General features: G+C 41.4%; 1 protein-coding gene across 1 annotated transcript in view; it reads left to right on the forward strand.

The window, feature by feature from the left end:
- Positions 1-20,884, forward strand: part of LOC128831272 (uncharacterized) — a 167,654-nt gene extending 146,770 nt beyond the window's left edge. The window contains exons 18-21 of the mRNA XM_054017589.1: positions 1,698-1,950; positions 6,474-6,637; positions 18,954-19,113; positions 20,822-20,884. Coding sequence (XP_053873564.1) covers positions 1,698-1,950; positions 6,474-6,637; positions 18,954-19,113; positions 20,822-20,884 — 640 coding nt within the window. The remainder of the gene's footprint in view (positions 1-1,697; positions 1,951-6,473; positions 6,638-18,953; positions 19,114-20,821) is intronic.
- The last annotated feature ends 321 nt before the right edge of the window (positions 20,885-21,205 follow it).

A 21,205-nucleotide genomic window follows, 5' to 3' on the forward strand; every position in this document is an offset into this window, starting at 1 on the left:
ACTAACACTCTAAGCTTATTTGAGCATAAGCTTTTGTGGGCTAAAACCCACTTCATCAGATGCATGCAGTGAAAAATGCATCCGATGAAGTGGGTTTTAGTCTCTAAGGTGCCACAAGTACTCCTCGTTCTTTTTGCTGATACAGACTAACACGGCTGCTACTCTGAAACCTATTACAATATTTGTTTCTTTCCAGAAAATTTAGGGGGAACAACTCTGCACTGGCAAGGGATAGACTAGATGACAGCAGCAGTGCTCATGCAGGTTCCCTGTATGTTATTGGTTCCTGTGGGTGGAAAATGAAGCCTTCATGTTTGCTGCGGATCTATCCGGATCAACTGTCTAGGGGGTCGGGAAGTAATTTTCCTACAGGGCAAGACTGTATTGAGGGTTTTTCTTCTTCCTCACAGCACCATGAAGGCCTGGTGTGATGAGCTAGGAGACAATAATGTGGCCAGTTCCTGGAATAAATCTGATCATGGGACCTAGGAGGGTTCTGGCCAACATTTGGTATTGCTGGGGTGGTGGTGGAAGTCTCTTAGGTCTATTACAAATCAAGGTTCCCTTTGTCTCTATCCTCATTTCCTCACTTAAGATGGGGGAGATTTCAGTAGCTGCTTGGATGCAATGGTGACCTAGGGAGGCCAGTTAGCAGACCTGTAATCAGTAGTGCTGCTCACACGTCAGCTGAAGGTCCTGGTCAATGAGACAAAGGAGGAAACAGAAATTGACAGCTGGTTGTAGGGGCCAGTCACACCCATACAATCAATATCACAACTATATCAGTCAGCCACCCAGATTAATGCCAACATTTTAAAACCAGGGTGCCCAAAGTTAGGCCCCATAAGCTATATTTAGGCACCTGAATACAAGAGGCTATATTTCAGAAGAGCTGAGGACCCACTTATCCCTACGAAGTCAGTGGTAACCCCAGGGACTCAGCTCCTTTTTTATGTGCCTAACTTGGATGCAGGAGCATAACATTAGGCACCCTAGTTCGAAAATGTTGGCTTGAATCTCAGCACACTTACGTAATCAACAATACATAAGAGATTGTCAGGGTGTGTCTTCTGCAGTGAGCAACATTGTGTCCGTTCATTGCCTTTAACAGAAGTGCGGGCTTCTCAAAACACTATTGAGCATGGTGGCACACTTTTAGTTGGCACCTCTGTACTGGTTCAGGAAGCTGTGGGTTTTGTGACATCACATACCTGTCTGTTTGGGGGACTGCTTATGTTTTTCTAAGAGAGGGTTGGGTCTGTGGATTGTGCTCATAGTGGTCCATCTGACTGATAGTGTGTGTGGGAGGGAGGAAGGCTGGCTGCAGTAGCTAATACATCCCCTCAGCCTGTCCTAACCATTTCCAAAGACCTGTACACCTCAGCTTGCCTAAAAGTGAATTGGGGATATGGGATATGAAGAAATATTACTTTCCTGGGTAGCTTCACCACACTGTGTGGTCAGATAGTCCATTTTCTTTGCATATGGTATGGGATTTGGGCCAAGTTAGGAATTTAGCCTAAGGATACTCAAACAGTGGGTACTATTATTATCACACACTGGATCATGATTATTCTGGGGATCTAATAGTTACATGGGCAATTATTATGCAAATTAATTATTTTTTAATGTTTAGCATGGTATATCCAGCTATACAGGTCACCTCACCAATGCATTTTTGCTTTGCTTATTTCCAGGTTCCAGCTCTTCCCTCACACTGTGGAACTCTGCTATCAGAATTCTTTGCTGCTTACCAGAGAAGAGTTGGCCATGGTTGTGGTGGGACCTCTAACCTTGAATGCAGTGATGCTTCTTATGGTTCTGATCAGATGGGGCTGTCAGCAACTGTTTGACTCATTCCCTTCCTTCTTGTCAAAGTTTATCATGGCTATGGGACTCTGGACAGTGCTAGACCCCTTGGCAGTGTTTGTAGTGGATGCATTCCTGGGGGTAAGTCACTTAAAATAACTTGGACATGAGTCCTTGGCGTAGAAGATTATTTTATTCAGTGAATGATGTGAAATTCCACCCCTGGCAACGGCATATGAAAGTTAAAAATAAATGCAATAATTTTGTTATTACTTTTTTAGTAACAGCATTCTCATCTGATGGATACCCTCTGTTGTTTCTGAGTAAAATTAAGAGTACTGTACTAACAAACATATGGATAAAATAAAGAGTCTAGTGCTGGAATGATTGCATCTGCTTTGGAAAGGATTGCTATAGATGATATATGAGATGTGTTCATGAGCGGTCCTAATTACAAGCATTTCATATTTTTCTAAGCAATGAAACAGATATTAAAATCTAATGAAAATAGTATTCTGTTCTCCTTTTCACTTGAAAGTCTAACATTTAAAATAATTTTGGTGGCCTCTTTTGAGGATTTCAAAGTGTTTTAGAAAAGTCCAATTTAGATGGGGGCATTGAGGCTTAAATTTCTTTTCCCAGTTATTCAGAAATCCACTATGAGGGAGGGAACTAAGTCTCCTGACTTCTACCACCCTAGATTTCTAGCCACTAGACGATGTTGCCTCTTGAAAACATCCTATTTAAATATTTCTTTCCCTTGTAGTACTGTCTATGAAAATACTGGTTTGTGGGAAGTTTAATTTGCGCTATCATGGAGATGGTTTAGCTAATAAGCTGTATTTTAGTATGTAGCAATGTACTGGAGTTACACTGAGATATCTCTATCTTTTTGTGAATGGTATAAAATATGGACAGAGCTCAGTTCTAATTGTGATTTCCCTGATGTGGCAATTCTTCACTGGGAAGGAAGGGGATGCTTTCTCAATTTTGGAATTAGCAATACTTCAGAGAAGGCTCTTTTTCTATACCGAATGTACACAGAAAATTTAGAATGACAGCTTAAGTCTGCCTTGTTGTACTCAGGCTTGTACTAAGGAAAATTTATAAGGAGAATCTCTTCCCCTCCCCTATCACATGTATTTAGGAGCCAGGTAAACTAATGCTTTTAGTACAACCTGAACACAAGGGGAGGTTGGCTAGCCTTATGGTGAGAGGCTACCCCCGGACATAGGCCCACATTTTCAAAATTTCATGCTAAAAATTAACCTCCAAAAGAAAAAAGTGGCCTGATTTTCAGAGGTGCTGCACATCTGTGATTCCCACTGGCTCAAGTTACTTTTTGTGTCCCCAATTCAGCAAAACCTTTAAGCACATGCTTCCCATGGAAGTTAATGGAAGTTAGGCAGTCAGCAAACGTTAAGCACATACCTAAGTGTTTTGTTGAATAGGAACAGACTTTTGAATCAGGGTCTGTAATATTAATAATAATGTTAATTTGGCATTTTCTTTTTTTGTATAGCCATAGCCAACCTTTCTTCCTTAAAAGGGCCCGATATTCCTCCTCTAGTAGCCAATGGGAGTTTGGCCATTGACTTCAATGGAGCAGCTTTGGTCCTAGCCAGACTGGATTCGTTAACAATACATGTCAACCAAAACACCAGGGCTCCTGCTGCTGGTCAGAGAGAAACTTGAAATATGGATAATGTAATTAAGTTTTTCATTATAATATTGATCAGACTCCAATTGAGAAGTTCTGAATGCATATTTCTCGCTGTACTTCATACTAAAAATTTGGCAATATTATCTACCAGGATTATCTTCATGAGGAACCCATGAATTTGTATTCCCTCTGGCACTATTTCACATTTACTTGCCAATCAATTTATCTGAGATCAAGCATTTTCAAAGTGTTATATTGTGGCAATGTAACCTGAGTCGCTTTAATGTTATAGTATCTTTTAATATTCTAAATAGATTTAGTGCTTATGAAAGATGACCAATTGATAGCCCTGGAGATGAGGGTTTCTTGTTTACTAATATATTTGTTTATTATTATTAAAGGAAAACTCCACAATAGTTGACAGTATAAGATTTTGAGTTATTTTTTAAAAAGCCACAGTTAAGAGAGGATGTTAGATGTGCAATTAAACCCTGATTCTGCAATCATATGCTACCAGGCAGTGTGGATAGATGTTCCAGTGGTTAGGGCCCTAGCCAGGGCTTCAGAGAACTGGGTTCAAGTCCTTGCTCTACCACAGGCTTCCTGTGTGACCTTGGACAAGTCATTTAGCTACTTGGTGCTTTAATTCCCCATCTGTAAGAAGAGGACAAAAGCTCTTCCTTACCTCACAGGGGAATCATGAGAATAAACATATTAAAAACTATGAGGTGCTCAGATACTATAGTGATCAGGGGCCAGGTCATATTAGTACTATGCATAGATATAGTGCTTACTATCATGACTACTACCATTGAAAACCATAACAAGTACTGGTCAGTAGTAAGAATTTCTTGGATCAGGCCATTCAAGAATTCAGTAGATTTGAGATAATGCAGTTCGTGATTTGGTGGGGGGAGAGAACAGGGGAAAAGTGCAAGGAGTCCATTTTTTGTATGGCCCATGCAGGTCTTGATGTAATGGCAGCGAACCCCCAGGGTGTACATACACACCAAAGGCAGTAAGGAGGAGAGGTGGGAGTATGGTTCCAACTAGCCTTGGGGTCAACCCACAGAGCAGGCCACTTGTCTCAGGGGGAGCAGGCTTTTGCATCCTAAAGGTAACAAAGTAACATTACTGGAAGGTAAAGGAAATGTGAATGCCATACCTGTTATTGGAAGGTGTTCCAAGTGTCCTTTTGACAGGCAATAATATGATTCAACATGGCCATCTAGGACTTTGTCACTATATCACACATCAAAGAACTGATGGAAAGGAGGATTTCCTTTAGCTGTTAGCAATATAAGGCCTATGATACACAGATGAGCAGATCTGATTCTATCCAGCAGATGGCAGTAGTACATCAATACCTTAGTATGTTCATTACAATTAGAGAGAGTTGAAAAACAGGCAAAAAATTCACTAACGGTTTTGGAAATGTTCCCCTTGTTTTATCAAAAGTATAATGTAACACATTGATACAAAACATCTTTGTGAATTGTCACTGAAATGCGCAAATCAGCTTAATCCCAATAAAATGACAAATTTTAATCTATGCAAATATGATCCCATTTGCATCTTCTTCCCTATGCTAAAGATTTTGGTACCTTTTATTGTCAGCTGAATGATCCTTCACGTCCTTATCAAGGTTTAGTTTTATACAAACGAGTTGAATTTTCATTACTGTTAATAATATAATACAGTGTAATAGTCAGATAGCTTTTGTTATATCTTTGCTTTTCATGAACAACTGTTAACAATAGTAACTGCAGTTATCAATGTATACAGTTATGAGGTGTTCTCAGGTACTTCAGTCTTGGGAGACATATAAGTGTCAGGAAAGCCAGTTATTAGGTGATTTTGGTTTCACTGTTTCTGAATATCTTCCCTCAAAGAAATTACTAAATAAGGGGTCCATGGCATAAAATAAATTGCCTGTGTGTCAGTTCTGCAATTAAACACTGACTGTCATGGTTTCCCAAATTCTGTTTTTTGGTTATTGGAAATATGGTAGCTTCCATTTTCTTGCTAAGGGATTTCATGCAGACATAGTAATGCATGTACATAATTTCATATATTGCTTCATAAGGGGATCTTAGGGATTTGTCTATTTGGACTGAATAGGGTCAACCCCTTTGGGCAAAAAGCTTTGCAAACCCCTGCTGTCGACTGCTGTTGATCTAATTGTAGTTGCTTCCTCTGTTTTTCCCACCTCATTGGGTCTCAGTGAAGCTCTGTGAATCTACCTCCCTCTTTGACTGATGGTATTGTTTAGAGAAGCTGTGCTAGGTGACAGCTAGCAAGACATATGCACATTCTGATACTTCAGTCTGGCACTTCATACAATTTACCTTTGTTTTTGAAATGTAGCAACCAATGATGACTTGATTTGAAAATGAGACTGGAGGCAAACCAGTCTCAAAAGTGTGCACTCTCAAAATGATATACAGACTACTTGCTGTATCTGGTAGGGACCAGTGTTTTTTCTTGTAATATAGGTCAATATTAGACTCACCTCTTTGGAATCATGCCCTGTCACAAGGGTCTTATGCCCATTCAGTATTCTTGAAAAGTTACTGCATAAATTGTTTTAATATTATTCATTGCAGAAATTAAACTCATGTTATGTCTTGAAAATACGGTGGATCTCCTCCATACTCATCTTAATTTTTTTCCTGCAATGAGTTCATTAAATCCACATCTGGTACTTTACAAATAAAGCATGGATTTTGCTCCATGAATTACCTGTCGAAGGCTAGATTTTGGCTGCATTAAAACAAGCAAAGAAATAGAGAATACAAGTTAGCCAACCATGTACTGGTAATTCTTTTTAAATTCTACATAAGAGATTTCGAGTTATGTACCCTGAAAATTAAATTAAAATCCTTATTTTAAAGACGTGTTCATTCTTCTGTGTGCAGGGCTTTATATGAATGAGTCATATGAATGGATTCACTGAGTTTTCCATTTTCTTACTTTGATTATTTTTCTTTTTACATGTCAGCGACTTACCTATAGAGCAGAGAAGCCCATTGCTGATGCTGCAAAACTCTACTGGCTCTTCTCAAGAACAGAGCAATCGGGAATTCCTGGCGCACTGATTACTATGATGCTTTACACAATTTTGTTCATTATTTCATCTACAGTATTGTCCCTCTACTTTCTAAGGTAAGCCCGTCTTACTTTTACCAATGTCATTTCTGTGCTTAAGTCTTCATGTTTCACTGGTATCTCATCCTATAAGATGTTAGGTGATGTCAGAACAGGCATATAAATAATATGTGATCATGTGTAGAGGTTCCACCTGGTCACAATCAGGGGTTGACTCCAGCACAACTTCCCTAGCACGGGTTCTCAAAGGAAGACAATGAGATAGAGAACTAGAAGCCCATCATGTTCTCAGCAGGGAGACATTAAGTAACTTATGATGTACAGTTACTTGATTTTGGGTTACATTTGTCTAAAGCATCTAAGTTAAGCCTAACTTGCCTTGACTTTCGAAATCCTATTGAGATGCTTTTGAAGATTTTACCTTTGGACTTCCAGGTAGGGAGTGTGTCAGGGATGGGGCAAGCCAAGAAAGCAAAGGGTAGGGTAGAGTACACAGTGTTCTCCCTGATCCTTGGCTGCTCTATGTTTTGCCTAGGGTTATTGCAGCCCCAGGCCAGCACAAGATCATGAAATCAGCATCTGGCCCATTGCCTGGATCATCTTGCTCCAGCTAGTCTGGCCATGGTTTTGTGCATTATAAATGTAAATGGTCTCCACTCATCTCCAGCATGATTGTTCTTCAGCCACTATTCCTGCCATCTTTCTGGCAGGTATCATTATCTATACAAGCATCATTGATGTGGACACAGCAGGAAAATGAGGACAGACACATGCATGGAATTAAGAAGCAGGCAGCAACTTTTATTAAACTTTAACGCAGAGGAGGGGGCACTACCTGCCCATCGCCCATACTTTTCTACACCAGGCGTTTAAGTGGTTCCAGTGCAGAGGTTACAGGACTCCTTACCATATAACCCATAACTAGTGCAAGGGTTACAGGGTTTCTTACCATATAATCCATAACGCAAAGTAGGCTCTCCACAGCCTACCTGCCAAGGGGACAGAGGATGCAGAAGGGTGGGGACCTCATCCCACGGGGGCCACAAGTTCTGAACTTGGCCTGCAAGTCTATCTCATGAGCCCAAGGCCCATCACCAAAATCCCAGGTCTCTTACCTCTGGGAACTGCTCATTTTATTCTCTTAACAGCATGGGAAGCCAGATGCAAGTTGCAACAAATAAACCACTCTACCCAGTACCTCCATTAGGTTCTAAACGCATTCCTACTTAACCCACTGTAGTTTGAAGGTGCTGCAAGGAAGGCAAAAAACCTCCCTGCTCCGCCACCAATTTGCCCAAGGGAGAAAAAAATTCTTCCCAACCCCTAAATGGGTGATCGAATAGACCTGCAACATGTGTCAGGCCGAGTTCCCTTTCCTAATTAAGGTGGATAGGGTGGGTGGCTGGAACGGATCTAAAAGAAGATCCACATGGCCCCCATGCCAGATTAAATCCTAGGAGCTGGGAAATGCTGGCCAATCAGCACCCCCCTCCTCCAATGTGTGCCAGAGACTCATGGGGAGAGGAGCTTCCTGTGGTCCCTTAGTGAGTTTCTCCCTCTCTTGCTGCTGGGACATTCCCCCTTTTACCACTGGCCCTACTTCAAAGCAGGTTTTGATTTACTTGTTGGGCTGAATGATTTTCTTTTTTGTTTCTGAGTATGGGAGGCAGGTGAACCCCCCCTTTGGAGAGGCTAGCCTGCTCTTGCCTGCCCCTCCTAGACCCCGAGTCTTCCCCCTATGGCTGGAGGAGCCCCAGCCTGTCCACCTCATTCGGCCCCTCTGAACACTGGGCTGGCCTCAGCGTCAGGCCGAGCCACCAGCCCCCAAGCGTCGGGCCGGCTGGCCCAACACCCCCCGCCTCACCGGCTGGCCCGACACCCCCCCGCCCAACACAGTGGTTGGCCCCAGCACTGCCCTGGGCCGCTGGCAGGCCTGAGCTCAGGGCCGCTGACTGGAGCTAATTCCCCAGCATCCTACTTCAGGTAGAGAGGGAGGGTGGGGCCTCAGGACACAACATTGGCAGGGACACAGCCTGGGTTAGGGGAGGCTTAGCCTGCCCTGGCCTATGATACCCGCTGCCCATGTTTCTGAGCAACTCTCTCTATATAGCAATAAAAATTTTCAGTGATATACATCAGATGATGGCACATACACATAAATGCTGTGGATGAAGGCACGAAATTCTAGCAGTTTTAAGAATCAGAATGATCAGTATACTGTTTGCGTCTGACCTAGCCATTCCTCTGTCTACCTCTTTCCAGAAACTCCATTGTAGCAGACAGAACAAGATAAATGGCAATCTAAATTTCTGCAAAGTATTTCAAAGCTTCTACATTCCTGGAAGCTGTACACAACTCCAATGTACTGGTAGTCTAGTTAATTAGTTTTTGAGATGTTAATGCCTTCTTAATCATTGACTTAATAGTTTTGAATAGCTTCATAAGTTTTAGCTGCTGTCGTTTATTACTCAGGAAAATTAATTTAAATTAAAACATTTGTAAGGCAGGTTTTTATGAGAATATTATGAACATCTTCATTGTCTGGGGAACAGGTGCAAGATCATCAAAGATTCTTTCCCTTCTGGATCAATCTTCCCATAATGTTTTCCAATAAACGGGAGGGGAAAACTTAACTGGAAAAAAAAAAGCTTCTTTGGATAACATATTTTTAAAATTATTCATAACACAATAATAAAGCAAAGGAAGGATAATAAAACTTGTTATGCTGCATATGATCTTCAAAGTGCTTTCCTCAATGGCAAAATCAGGGTACACAGAACATACGTGAATTTTAACAGAATTGTTTAAACAGTGTAAGTATTGAACTTGATGGAACTAAGACCATTTTGAATTCCTCTGAGGAAAACATATCTGAGCTAATATGTTAATTGGGTTTACAGAATGTAAATATAATGGCATGCATTTGCAAAAGGGAATACACTGGGTAAGCCACCAAAATTTCACATTTCTTGGTTTAAAAAAGGCAATTGTGACTTAAATATCCCTTGGTGTATGTAGGTTCCTGAGTGGCCTATTTGTGCATTCAAATATGGGTCTGTTCGGCTCAATGGGTGAACATACATTTTCACAGGGGCACTCATTGCACCGTTCTTTTAAAATGTGGGCCAATACAGACACTTAGGGACAAATCCTTTTCTCTAATATGTTGGTGCAACCTATTCAAAGGCCAGAATTTGGCCCTTGGAACATAGACTTGATTGCATTGGTCAGTTTCAGTTAGCATTCATGTTCATGTTACCATTAAAAAGAGTCCTTTAAGTTACAGTTTAACTAAGGGCATGAAGGTGTGAGGCCAGTGTATCCATCAGTATTCAGAACCACAATTAAATCTCCCATATAGGAGAAGCACCGGAGTCCCAGTTGCCACTTATAGCCCATGAGTAGCAGCATCAGATGAACAGCTATGAAGCAAGCTGTCAGGGCATGAGGCGTGGGTAGAAAGCAGATCGTATAAATCATTTGTCTTTTACTACTATTATTTGTATTGTGGTAGTGCCCAGCAGCTCTAGTCAGGGACCAGAACCCTATTGTGCTAGGCGCTGTACAAACACAGAATCAAAAGGACAGTCCCTGCCCCCAAACGCTCCCAATCTAAATAATCTAACAAACTTGTTGATTGTCATAGGAGTCTGTGGCATAGCGTGCGCATCTTTTCATTGCCTTCAGGGGAGCTTTTTGTTTACTAGCACGTTGACTGGCTTTAACTCTTTCATTTTAATTGTGCTAAAAATATATTGTGACAATGATCTCAGTATTTACTGACTTAAGTGTAGTTCACCTCCCTTTCTTGATATTACACTATCCTGGCCAGTATGTATTTAAAGTGGCCTGTCAGAAAAAGTAACTTTAATATATTATGAGCTTTCTTTTTAAAAAGAAATTAGCTTGTGAGGTTTTCTATTGTATTACTTAATTTCATCTTTTTTCTTTAGGTAACCTCTTCAGATTTTCTCTCCCCCCTTTCCCACTCCCCCCAATTAGCATTAGGAAGAGATTTTGCTATTAACATGTTTCCAGAAGCTGTGTTAAAATATCAGGAAGAAATGTTTTAGTAATTTTTCTTTCACACAAAAGAGAGTAAAATACAGCATTATGATTGGAGAAGGCAGGGCACTTTCGGGCAAAAGAAAAAGAAACTAGAAGAGAGAGGCTTAATGATTCCTAATTAATTCAAAGTTAATTATATAGCTGATAATCTTGTGCTTAAAATCTTCTTATAGAAAATGTTTATGGCAGCAAAATGATAGTAATTTAACTGCATTAAATTTCACATCATTTTGAAAAAGAATGTTACATTAAACAAGCTGAAGTGAATAGCAAGGTCTAGCTCTTGTTTAGCAAGAGAAGTGGCAAATCATCTAAATCACTGACCTGGACTTTCAAAGAATAGCTATGTACAGAGGAGATTCATAGGTTCCAAGGCCAGAAGGAATCATTGTTGTCATCTAGTCTGACCTGTATAACACAGGCCCTAGGACCTCCCCAAAATAATTATAGAACGTATCTTTTAGAAAAAACAATCCAATCTTGATTTTAAAATTGTCAGTAATGGAGAATCTACCATGACCTTTGATAAATTGTTCCAGTGGTTAATTACTCTCACTGTTAAACATTTACACCTTATTTCCCATCTGAATTTGTGTGGTTTCAACTTCAGGTAGTGGATCATGTTATTCTTTTCTGTACTAGACTGAAGGGCCCATTATTAAATATTTGTTCCCCATGTTGATACTTATAGACTGTAATTAAGTCACCCCTTAACCTTCTCTTTGTTAAAATAAATAGATTGAGCTCTTTGAATCCATCATTATAAAGCATGTTTTCTAATCCTTTAATCATTCGCGTGGCTCTTCTCTGAACTCTCTCCAATTTAACAATATCCTTTTTGGGTTGTGGACAACAGAACTGGACACAGTATTCTAGCTGCAGTCATACAAGGGCCACAAATAGAGGTAAAATAACCTCTCTGTTCACACTAGAGATTCCCCTTTTTATACATCCCAGTATCGCATTAGCTCTTTTGGCCACAGTGTCACAGTCGAAGCTCATGTTCAGCTGATTATCCACCATGACGCCAAATCTTTTTCAGAGTCATGGATTCCCAGGATAGAGCCCCCATCCTGTAAGTATGGCCTACGTTCTTTGTTCCCAGATGGATATATTTACATTTAGCAGTATTAAAATGTATATTGTTTGCTTGCATGCAGTTTACTAAGTCACCTGTCCTTTTCATAATTTACCACGCCTAATTTTTGCATTATCTGCAGACTTTATCAGTGATAATTTTATGTTTTGTTCCAGGTCATTAATAAAAATTTTAAATAACATAAGACCAAGAATAGATCCCTGCGGGATCCCACTGGAAACATACCCACTCGATGAAGATTTCTCATTACAATTACATTTTGAGGTCTATCAATTAGCCAATTTTTAACCCATTTAATGTGTGCCATTAGTTCTTGTTTTTTAATCAAAATGTCATGCAGTATCAAGTCAAACGCCTTACAGAAGTCTAAGTAGATTATGTCAACGCTATTACTTTTATCAACCAAAGTTGTAATCTCATTAAAAAAAAGATATCAAGTTAGTTTGACATGATCTATTTTCCATAAACCCATGATGACTGGCATTAATTACATTTCCCTCCTTTAATTCTTTATTAATCGAGTCCCGTATCAGCTGCTCCATTATCTTGCCCGGGATCGATGTTCGGCTGACAGTCCTATAGTTACCCAGGTCATCCTGTTTACCCTTTTTTAAAAATTGGCACAACATTGGCTGTCTTCCAGTCTTCTGGAACTTCCCCAATACTCCAAGATTTATTGAAAATCAACATTAATATTCCAGCAAGCTCCTTAGGCAGCTCTTTTAAAGCTCTCAGATGCAAGTTATCTGAACCTCTGATTTATAAATATCTAACTTAAATAGCTTCTGTTCAACATCCTCCGTATGGTGAGACTATATCGTCTGTTTTTCCCCCAAATGCAGAACAGAAATATTCATTGAACACTTCTGCCCTTTCTGTGTTGTTATTGATAATTTGACCATTTCCATCTAGTAATGGACCAATACATTGTAAGGATTCATTTTGTTCCTAATATATTTTTAAAACTGCTGCTTATTTTCCTCAACTCTGGTGTCCATAGAGTTCTCCTTGTGTCATTTTGTTTCTCTTATCAATTTTCTGCAATTCCTAACTTCTGATTTATATTCATTACTATTAATTTACTCTTTCTTCCACTTGTATATTATTTTTAAAATCGTTTATAGCTGCCTTCACTTCCCCTCTAAACCAGGTCATTTTTAAATCAGTATGGCCTTCTTTCCTGATTGTGGCTTTTTGTGCATCTAGTAAGGTGTTCTTAAATGATTCCCAATTATCATTCGCATTTTTCTGAGTAAATTCTTCCTCACAGCTGATTTGGCTCATAATTGTTTTCAGCTTTTTGAATTGGCCATATTAAAGCACTAAGTATGTATATTTCTGGTCTGGACTTTATTCTGCTTGTATATTATAAATGTGATCAAGTTATGATCACTTGTGCCTAATCTATGATTAATTTTTAGTTTGGTGATCAGTTCCTCTTTACCTGTTAAGACAAGGTCTAATAAAGAATTTTCCCATGTTGGCTGAAACACTTTTTGAGTTAAGAAATTGTCATCTATAATGTTTAGAAAGTCCAAGAATGTTTTAGCATTGGCAGCACAAGACCTCCAGCATATGCCATTCAAATTGAAGTCCACCATGATCACACAGCGTTTTTTCCTACACATTATATATAGACACATAAGGAAGCATTCATTCTCTTTTCTAGTGTGATTTGGTGGTCTGCGCCAACTAATACTCCATCTTGTACTTTATCTGTTAGGATATTTAGCCATACATTTTCAATATCATTTTCTTCTAAGTTATCAATGACATGGACATTGATTATGCTATTTTTGACAGAGTTCCACTCCCCTTCCCCTTTTGCCCACTTGATCCTTCCTAAAGAGGTTATAACTAAGGCCCTAGCAAATTCACGCCCACAAAAAATGCATCACGGACCATCAAATCTGGTCTTCCCCCACCAAATCTGGTCCTTTGAGTGCCTTTACCCTATACTACACAGATTTCATGGGGGAGACCAGCATTTGTCAAATTGGGGGTCCTGACCCAAAAGGAAGTTGCAGGGGTGGGAGGTCACAAGGTTATTTTAGTGGGGTTGTGGTATTTCCACCCTTATTTCTGCACTGCTGCAGGCAGCGGCGCTGCCTTCAGAGCTGGGAGGCCAGAGAGCAGTGGCTGTTGGCCAGGCACCCAGCTCTGAAGGCAGCGCCTCATCAACAGCATCGCAGAAGTAAGGGTGGCAATGCCATACTACGCCATCCTCTGTCTTCAGAGCTGGGCTTCCAGCCAGCAGCCACCACTCTCCAGCTGCCTACCTCTGAAGGCAGTGCCATTGCCTGCAGCGGTGCAGAAGTAAGGGTAGCAGTACCGCAACTCACACTACAATAACCTTGTGATCCTGCCCTGTCCCCCGAACTCCTTTTTGCGTCAGGACCCCTACAATTACAACACTGTGAAATTTCAGATTTAAATAGCTGAAATCATGAAATTTATGATTTTTAAATTCCTATGATCGTGAAATTGACCAAAGTGGACTGAGAATTTGCTAGGGCCCTAGATATAACCATTGATTTTAGCATTCCAGTCATGTGACTCATCCCACCAGCTTCAGTAATACCAATGAGATCGAATTTGTGCTCATAAATGATCATAACAATTCCTCTTGTTTGTTACCCAGGTTCCTGGCACTGGTGTATAGACAATTCAATAACTTCGTCTCCTCAGGTCCATTTGGTTTCTTGATTAACTTTGTTCTCAACACTCGAGTTTGTGCTGGGTGCTCATATCTTCCCTTTTCTTACCTTCCCTTTTTGACATGAGATTAACGCCATCCTGACTAGTCTAGCCTGCCTGTCCCTGAGGAGATTGGTTTCGCTTCTACTGAGATGGAGGCCATATCCCTCTTCCCACAGAAGGTGGGTCAATGTTTCATAAAACCCAAACCCTTCACCCTCCACCAGTTACCTAGTCAGTGGTTCACTTCCTGATGTTTCAGGATGAAGAAAAGCAATGAGGTCCATCGACTTGGCTAGTATTTTTTTTCATCTGAGTGCAATATAATATATGTAAGAGTTACATGGCAGTCTATAGTCTGTCAGACCTTTGCACAAAATTTCCATTGTTGTCAGTGAGACATCTGATCTAGGCACAAGAATCAATTATGAAATTATTCTGTTTTGAATATATTCATTTGAATAGATTGTACCACTTGGGAATCCATTTGACATAGTGTATTAATTATTTTCTCCTTATAGAAATGTATTTTGAAATACCTTAATATTCCATTGTTTCTTAGCACCAATTATACCCCTTGTTTTTGAACCTAGTCCAATATTCCACATAGCCAATTTGTCTATATTCCTTAACATTAAATACACCTCACTCACATCAACCCTTAATCTCTTCTTTTGAGGGGATCACCAAAAATATATCTCACAAGCTAGATGCAATTAATGATGACAACTTTGTTAAATAAACAGACAAAAATGAAATCAAAATAAGAGAGGAATTAACATAGTCTCTGCATTGAAGGGTGGCTGTAGCTGCCTGGCCTGACCCCCAAGAAATGCTTTTTGTACAGACTGGCAGATACCAACAGCAAAACAGCTACTCTATCAAAGGGCAGGGCTGCCCAGAGGGAGGGGGGGGCAAGTGGGACAATTTGCCCCAGACCCCGGGCACCACAGGGGCCCCCATGAGAATGTCGGAGGCTCCCCCCTGCCTCCACCTTCGCCTTCCTCCATCCCCTGGCACCTCAGTGCACGGCGTCCAGGAGCAGCCCTGGACAGTGCTGCAGTAGCGTGGCTCAGGCGGGGCCTGAGGTCCTCCCACTCAGAGCCACATGGTAAAGGGGAGGGGCTGCGAGCTCCGGCAGGCCGAGCAGCAGGAGCTCCTGGACGCGGATCGCTGAGGCTCTGGGAGAGGGAGTAAGCGGCATGGTAAGCCCCTCTGAGCTGGGCATCCCCCCCGACTCCATCCCCCCACCACACCCCTGACCCCCAGCTCCAAGCCCAGCCCCTCTGAGCCGGGCACCCCCCCCCTGACCCCATCCCCCCACCACACCCCTGACCCACAGCTCCGAGCCCAGCCCGTCTGAGCCAGGCACCCCCCAGCCCTGACCCCCAGCTCCGAGCCCAGCCCCTCTGAGCTGGGCACCCCCTGACCCCATCCCCTGTAGCCCTGACCCCCAGCTCCAAGCCCAGCCCCTCTGAGCCGGGCACCCCCCTGACCCCATCCCCCCCCTGCAGCCCTGACCCCCAGCTATGAGCCCAGCTCCTCTGAGATAGGCACCCCCCGACCCCATCCCCCGCCACCCTGACCCCCAGCTCCGAGCCCAGCCCCTCTGAGCTGGACACCCTCCTTCCCCCCGTAGCCCTGACCCCTAGCTCTGAGCCCAGCCCCTCTGAGCCAGACATCCCCCGACCCCATCGCCCCACAACACTGACCCCTAGCTCCAAGCCCAGCCCCTCTGAGATAGGCACCCCCAACCCAATCTCCCGCCGCCCTGACCCCCAGCTCCGAGCCCAGCCCCTCTGAGCTGGACATCCCCAGACCCCATCACCCCACAACCCTGACCCCTAGATCCGAGCCCAGCCCCTCTGAGATAGGCACCCCACGACCCCATCCCCCGCCGCCTTGACCCCCAGCTCCGAGCCCAGCCCCTCTGAGCCGGGCACCCCCTGACCCAGAGCCCAGCTCCCCACCCAGCCCTGGGCAACAATAGCGCCACCCCCAGGCAGCGACAGCCCACTGGCACCAACCATCACCCAGCGACAGCCCATTAATTGCAAATGTATACATACCATTAAAGCATTTAATGTTTTTAAATATTGTATTTCGTGTATTTTCAAATTATTAAAAATTAATTTTTGAATGTATTTCATTGGTTATTTTTTACATTTCCAAATACATGTTACTATAGTATTGCAACTTTTTTTTATGGAATAGGCCCCCGAAATTGCTTTGCCTCAGACCTCTGAATCCTCTGGGCAGCCCTGTCAAAGGGACTGTCCATTCCACCTGCATCTGAACATGCAATTTGGACTACAAGCCACATGGTTCCCCCCACCCCTGATAGGGAGGGTTAAAAACACTGTTGTGATAGACCAGGGGTCGGAACCTTTCAGAAGTGGTGTGCTGAGTCTTCATTTATTCACTCTGATTTAAGGTTTCGCGTGCCAGTAATACATTTTAACGTTTTTAGAAGGTCTCTTTCTATAAGTCTATAATATGTAACTAAATTATTGTTGTATGTTAAGTAAATAAGGTTTTTAAAATGTTTAAGAAGCTTCATTTAAAATTAAATTAAAATGCAGAGCCCCCCCAGACCGGTTGCCAGGACCTGGGTGTGTGAGTGCTACTGAAAATCAGCTCGCGTGCCACCTTTGGCCCATGTGCCATAGGTTGCCTACCCCTGTGATAGACTTTAGTGGCAGCCTGTGCTGATGAGTCCCTCTGAATCCCACTGTAGTGGGAGAGAGATACTAGTCCCTATGTACCGTCCCAGCCCAAACAACCAAATACATGTAGTCCTCTGAAAATACTGCATCCACCGTCAATATTGAGACAAAACACAATGGAGCATGTGGAAACCTGAATGTGATTCTGACTTGGCTGAATAGAAAAGAAACCACAATAGCTAGTTATTATAACAGGGGTAGGCAACCTATGGCAGGCATGCTGAAGGCGGCACGCGAGCTGATTTTCAGTGGCTCTCACACTGCTCGGGTCCTGGCCACTGGTCCGGGGGGCTCTGCATTTTAATTTAATTTTAAATGAAGCTTCTTAAACATTTTAAAAACCTTATTTACTTAACATACAACAATAATTTAGTTATATATTATAGACTTATAGAAAGAGACCTTCTAAAAACGTTAAAATGTATTACTGGCACACGAAACCTTAAATTAGAGTGAATAAATGAAGACCCGGCACACCACTTCTGAAAGGTTGCCGACCCCTACATTATAACAACAGATATAATAAGCAATTATACACCAACAAAATATCCCTAGGATAGGTATCAGCCATTTGTCCTAAACACTAGCACCATTTTATGGTGGGGTGAGAGAAAAAGCCTTGCTGAAGCAAAATGAGAGGCTGAATGGCCTTTTGCTCCTCTCCCATCTTAAAAAGGCAGTGCCAGGAGGGAAGCTGCCTCTCTGCTTACCAATAAGAGGGTGCCTTAGAGCCAGAGGAATGACCAATGGCACAACCTCACACAAAGCTGGGCTTTTATTGGTTGGGAGGAGGGTGTAACCTACGGAAACCCGCAGCAAATCTAGTCCAGTTGGCCACTGCCCTGCATCTTTGTGACTATGTAGGGAAGGTGGAAAGGCTGAAATGGGCAGCTGGACTGAATTTGAATAAACTTAATTGAAGCATATGAACTTTCAGAAGCATGTAAAGGGGGGAAAATATCAATTCAGGAATCCAAGACTAGGGTCCTGTTACTATACATTGTCTTATCTATTGTGGGACTCTGGTTTTGAAATGAATTTGGGATTAGCAGGAGCCAAATTTCAGTTTGAATTAAACAGACATGTTTTGAAGTTTAGTTCTACAACTAAGGCAGAGAAGTTATATCAGGCTTTCTCAAAAGATTTACAATAATTTTTGGTTTCACCTATATAAGAAATACCATTAGACTAGCCGTTTTTATGGTATAGTATTTTACTGTCCCATCCTTTTTCTGATCCCGACCATCACACACATGACATGGAAAAGTGAACAAAAACAAACAAACCAAATGAATTTTTTAAAACATCAGAGAAAGGTTGGGTTGTGTAGGTTTTCTGTTTTGGGGGGAAATGGTTCATCTCTTGTTTTATATGGTGTGATCTGGCCATTATTGGGTTCTGGTGATACACAGACTTCTGCCCTGCATGAAATCAGTGGGACTAATCACAGTTTGTAAAATTAAGCATGTGTAGAAATCTTTGCAGGATCAGGGCTTTATTTGGGATCCCGTGTCTCTGGTTAATTAAACAGAATAAATCTATATTTAAGAATAAGTGGGATATGTTTTGGCTGTTACACCATTTTCAGAAGATTTCTTATGGATGAATGTTAAAGAATATGCTCATGATATTCTGGGAAACAAGCTGGCTACTGGGTTGGTAGAGACTAGAGAAATGGAGGGAAGACCAAAAATTAGACACAGAAAGAATATAAAAAAAGCAAATCTTATTTATTTGCATTAACAACCACTTCAACCAGCACAGAATGTTTTTCTCTCCTTAGGCTGCACAATGAAGGTTGGTTATTAGATGTATTTAAACGCACTCACGGTGATGAAGGCACATTCTTCGTTCCATTAGACCTAGAAATCTCTAATCAGGAATTGAGCTACATCATGAAAAAGGCTGAACAATGGAGAGGCATCAATGGTGAAAGACGAAAGGTGAGTAGCACTGAGAATCTCTGTGAAAAGAGCTTTTGTAATGTGTTGGCCCAAATAATGCTTTGTTTGCATGAGTGCAACCAGTAGGAAGATAGAGTCACATAAAATGATTCTTAGAGAGCTTCAGGCAGAACAAACTTTACCAGTTCTATGAATTTTAAACGAATTTTAAAACGACAAATGCCAATGAGCATCTTTCCAAAATCTGAATTCACTACATTCGGAGAGACAATATTAGAAAGGCCATTTGCACTCATGCCATCTGCAGACTCCCAGTAATGTTACAGAGCCCTGCACTTTTGTAGCGTATAAGAAAAGTTGTTTCCCAATTCAGGAACTTGATGAGCTAAATGTGAGAGACACTCCTAGAGCACTACTGCAACTAGGGTCACAGGGAGTCTAGTGGAAGTGACCTTGCATCTCAGTGAGTCACTGCCAGTGACAGCCAAACTTCTGTTTCCTCCCTGTCCTTCCCGGGATTCCACAGAAGCCCATGTCAGGAGCTACATGAAGGGAGGGGGACAGGGATTAGGTAGGCTGAGCTTGAAGCTACCCTACTTTGGGTGACGAAACTGGAGGATTCATATTGCCTTTCTGCTCCTAACCCCCCAACCTGTTATGTCTTATCTTATACTTAGATTGTAAGTTATTTGGGACAGGAACCATTTTTTTGTTCTGTGTTGTACAGCGCCTAGCACAATGGGGGGTCCTGGTACATGACTGGGGCTCCTAGGTACTACCGCAATGCAAATAAATAACAACAATAACATCTGTGTACCACTATGTATCCATGTCTTTCTCCCTCACTCCCAAGCATTAAGTTGTAATCATTGACTTTATAAGTTATTATTTACAGTACAGTTAATGAGCGATTATTAAAGTGCAGATTAACCAGGGACAAATTTACAAATTCATGAACCCCTCTATGCCCATGGTTGGAAACAATCGACAACTCTTTATGCAGTATCTTTTTTATTGCAGCAGATATAACTAGTCAGTTACAGATATGAAAAACATTAGTCAGTTACATCTGTATACTCAGAAATGGGTGTGGAGTCTCCTTTGATTTTTATTATTTTTAATATACTGAAACTGATGATTTTAAATTGAGGTCTGCAAGTGTTGCAAGTCTCTATAGCTGCAGTTGAGAGATCAGCAGTTTATATCAATATATAGCTTCAGTTGTGGCTGCTATAAACATGTGGCACAGCTGTAATTATTTTCCAGTTTCTTTCTTGATGACAGTTTGGACCCTGAAAGGGGAAATAAAAAGGTGAATGTGCTGATTGAATGAACAAAACAGATACTCAGTAAAGTTAGCTTTTCCTGAAGTGCAGAGTACTTAATCTCATTTGTGGGGAGGGGAGAAGGAGGAGAGTTTAAAGTATAAAACTCCAAACCACAGAAATCTGACTAAGACATTCCTATATTTTTATACTGATAACATTAGTTTCTTGTTAGTGTGAAAAAGCAAGTTTAATTTTTAAAATAACTTACACTGGGTCAAAGCAAAATACACTGTTCTTTGTTTTCAGTTCCGTCTGGTACATTAAAAAAAAATGAGGCCAAACAAACTCATCTCATAAGCCCAGGCAACAACTTTCATAAGGAAAAATATGATAGACTAGGCAACTGCAAACAGCCTTTTTCTTTTTAAGGACTTACTGCTCTATAATGATATTATTCAGCTTACTGTTGTTTGCAATAGCACAGAAAGGGCTCGGAGAGAAAAGGAAGGGAAATAGAGGAGAGAATAGAAAAAGATAAATAGAAAAAAGGGGAAAAAATACTTCTATAGTTACCAGTGGTCTGATATTGGGTAGAAGAAATCTTGAAATATAAGTGGCAGGTGTTAAATGTAATACTTTTTACATGATAAAACTACTGAAAGAAATCAGACACTTAGAAATATTTTTTAAATATATCATAGAAGTTTTGCTCATGGTGTAGAATTGTGCATGTTCACCATGGCAGTCTTGCAGTATACAGCCCTGATCCTTTAATGTTTCAGAGCCCTGCACTTTTTAAAAATGAATGTAGTTTATAAGAAAAGTTGTTTCCCAGTTCAGCAAGTAAGTCCTTTGTGGTAGCA

Source organism: Malaclemys terrapin, chromosome 2, assembly GCF_027887155.1.
Source record: "Malaclemys terrapin pileata isolate rMalTer1 chromosome 2, rMalTer1.hap1, whole genome shotgun sequence".
NCBI lineage: Eukaryota > Metazoa > Chordata > Testudines > Emydidae > Malaclemys > Malaclemys terrapin.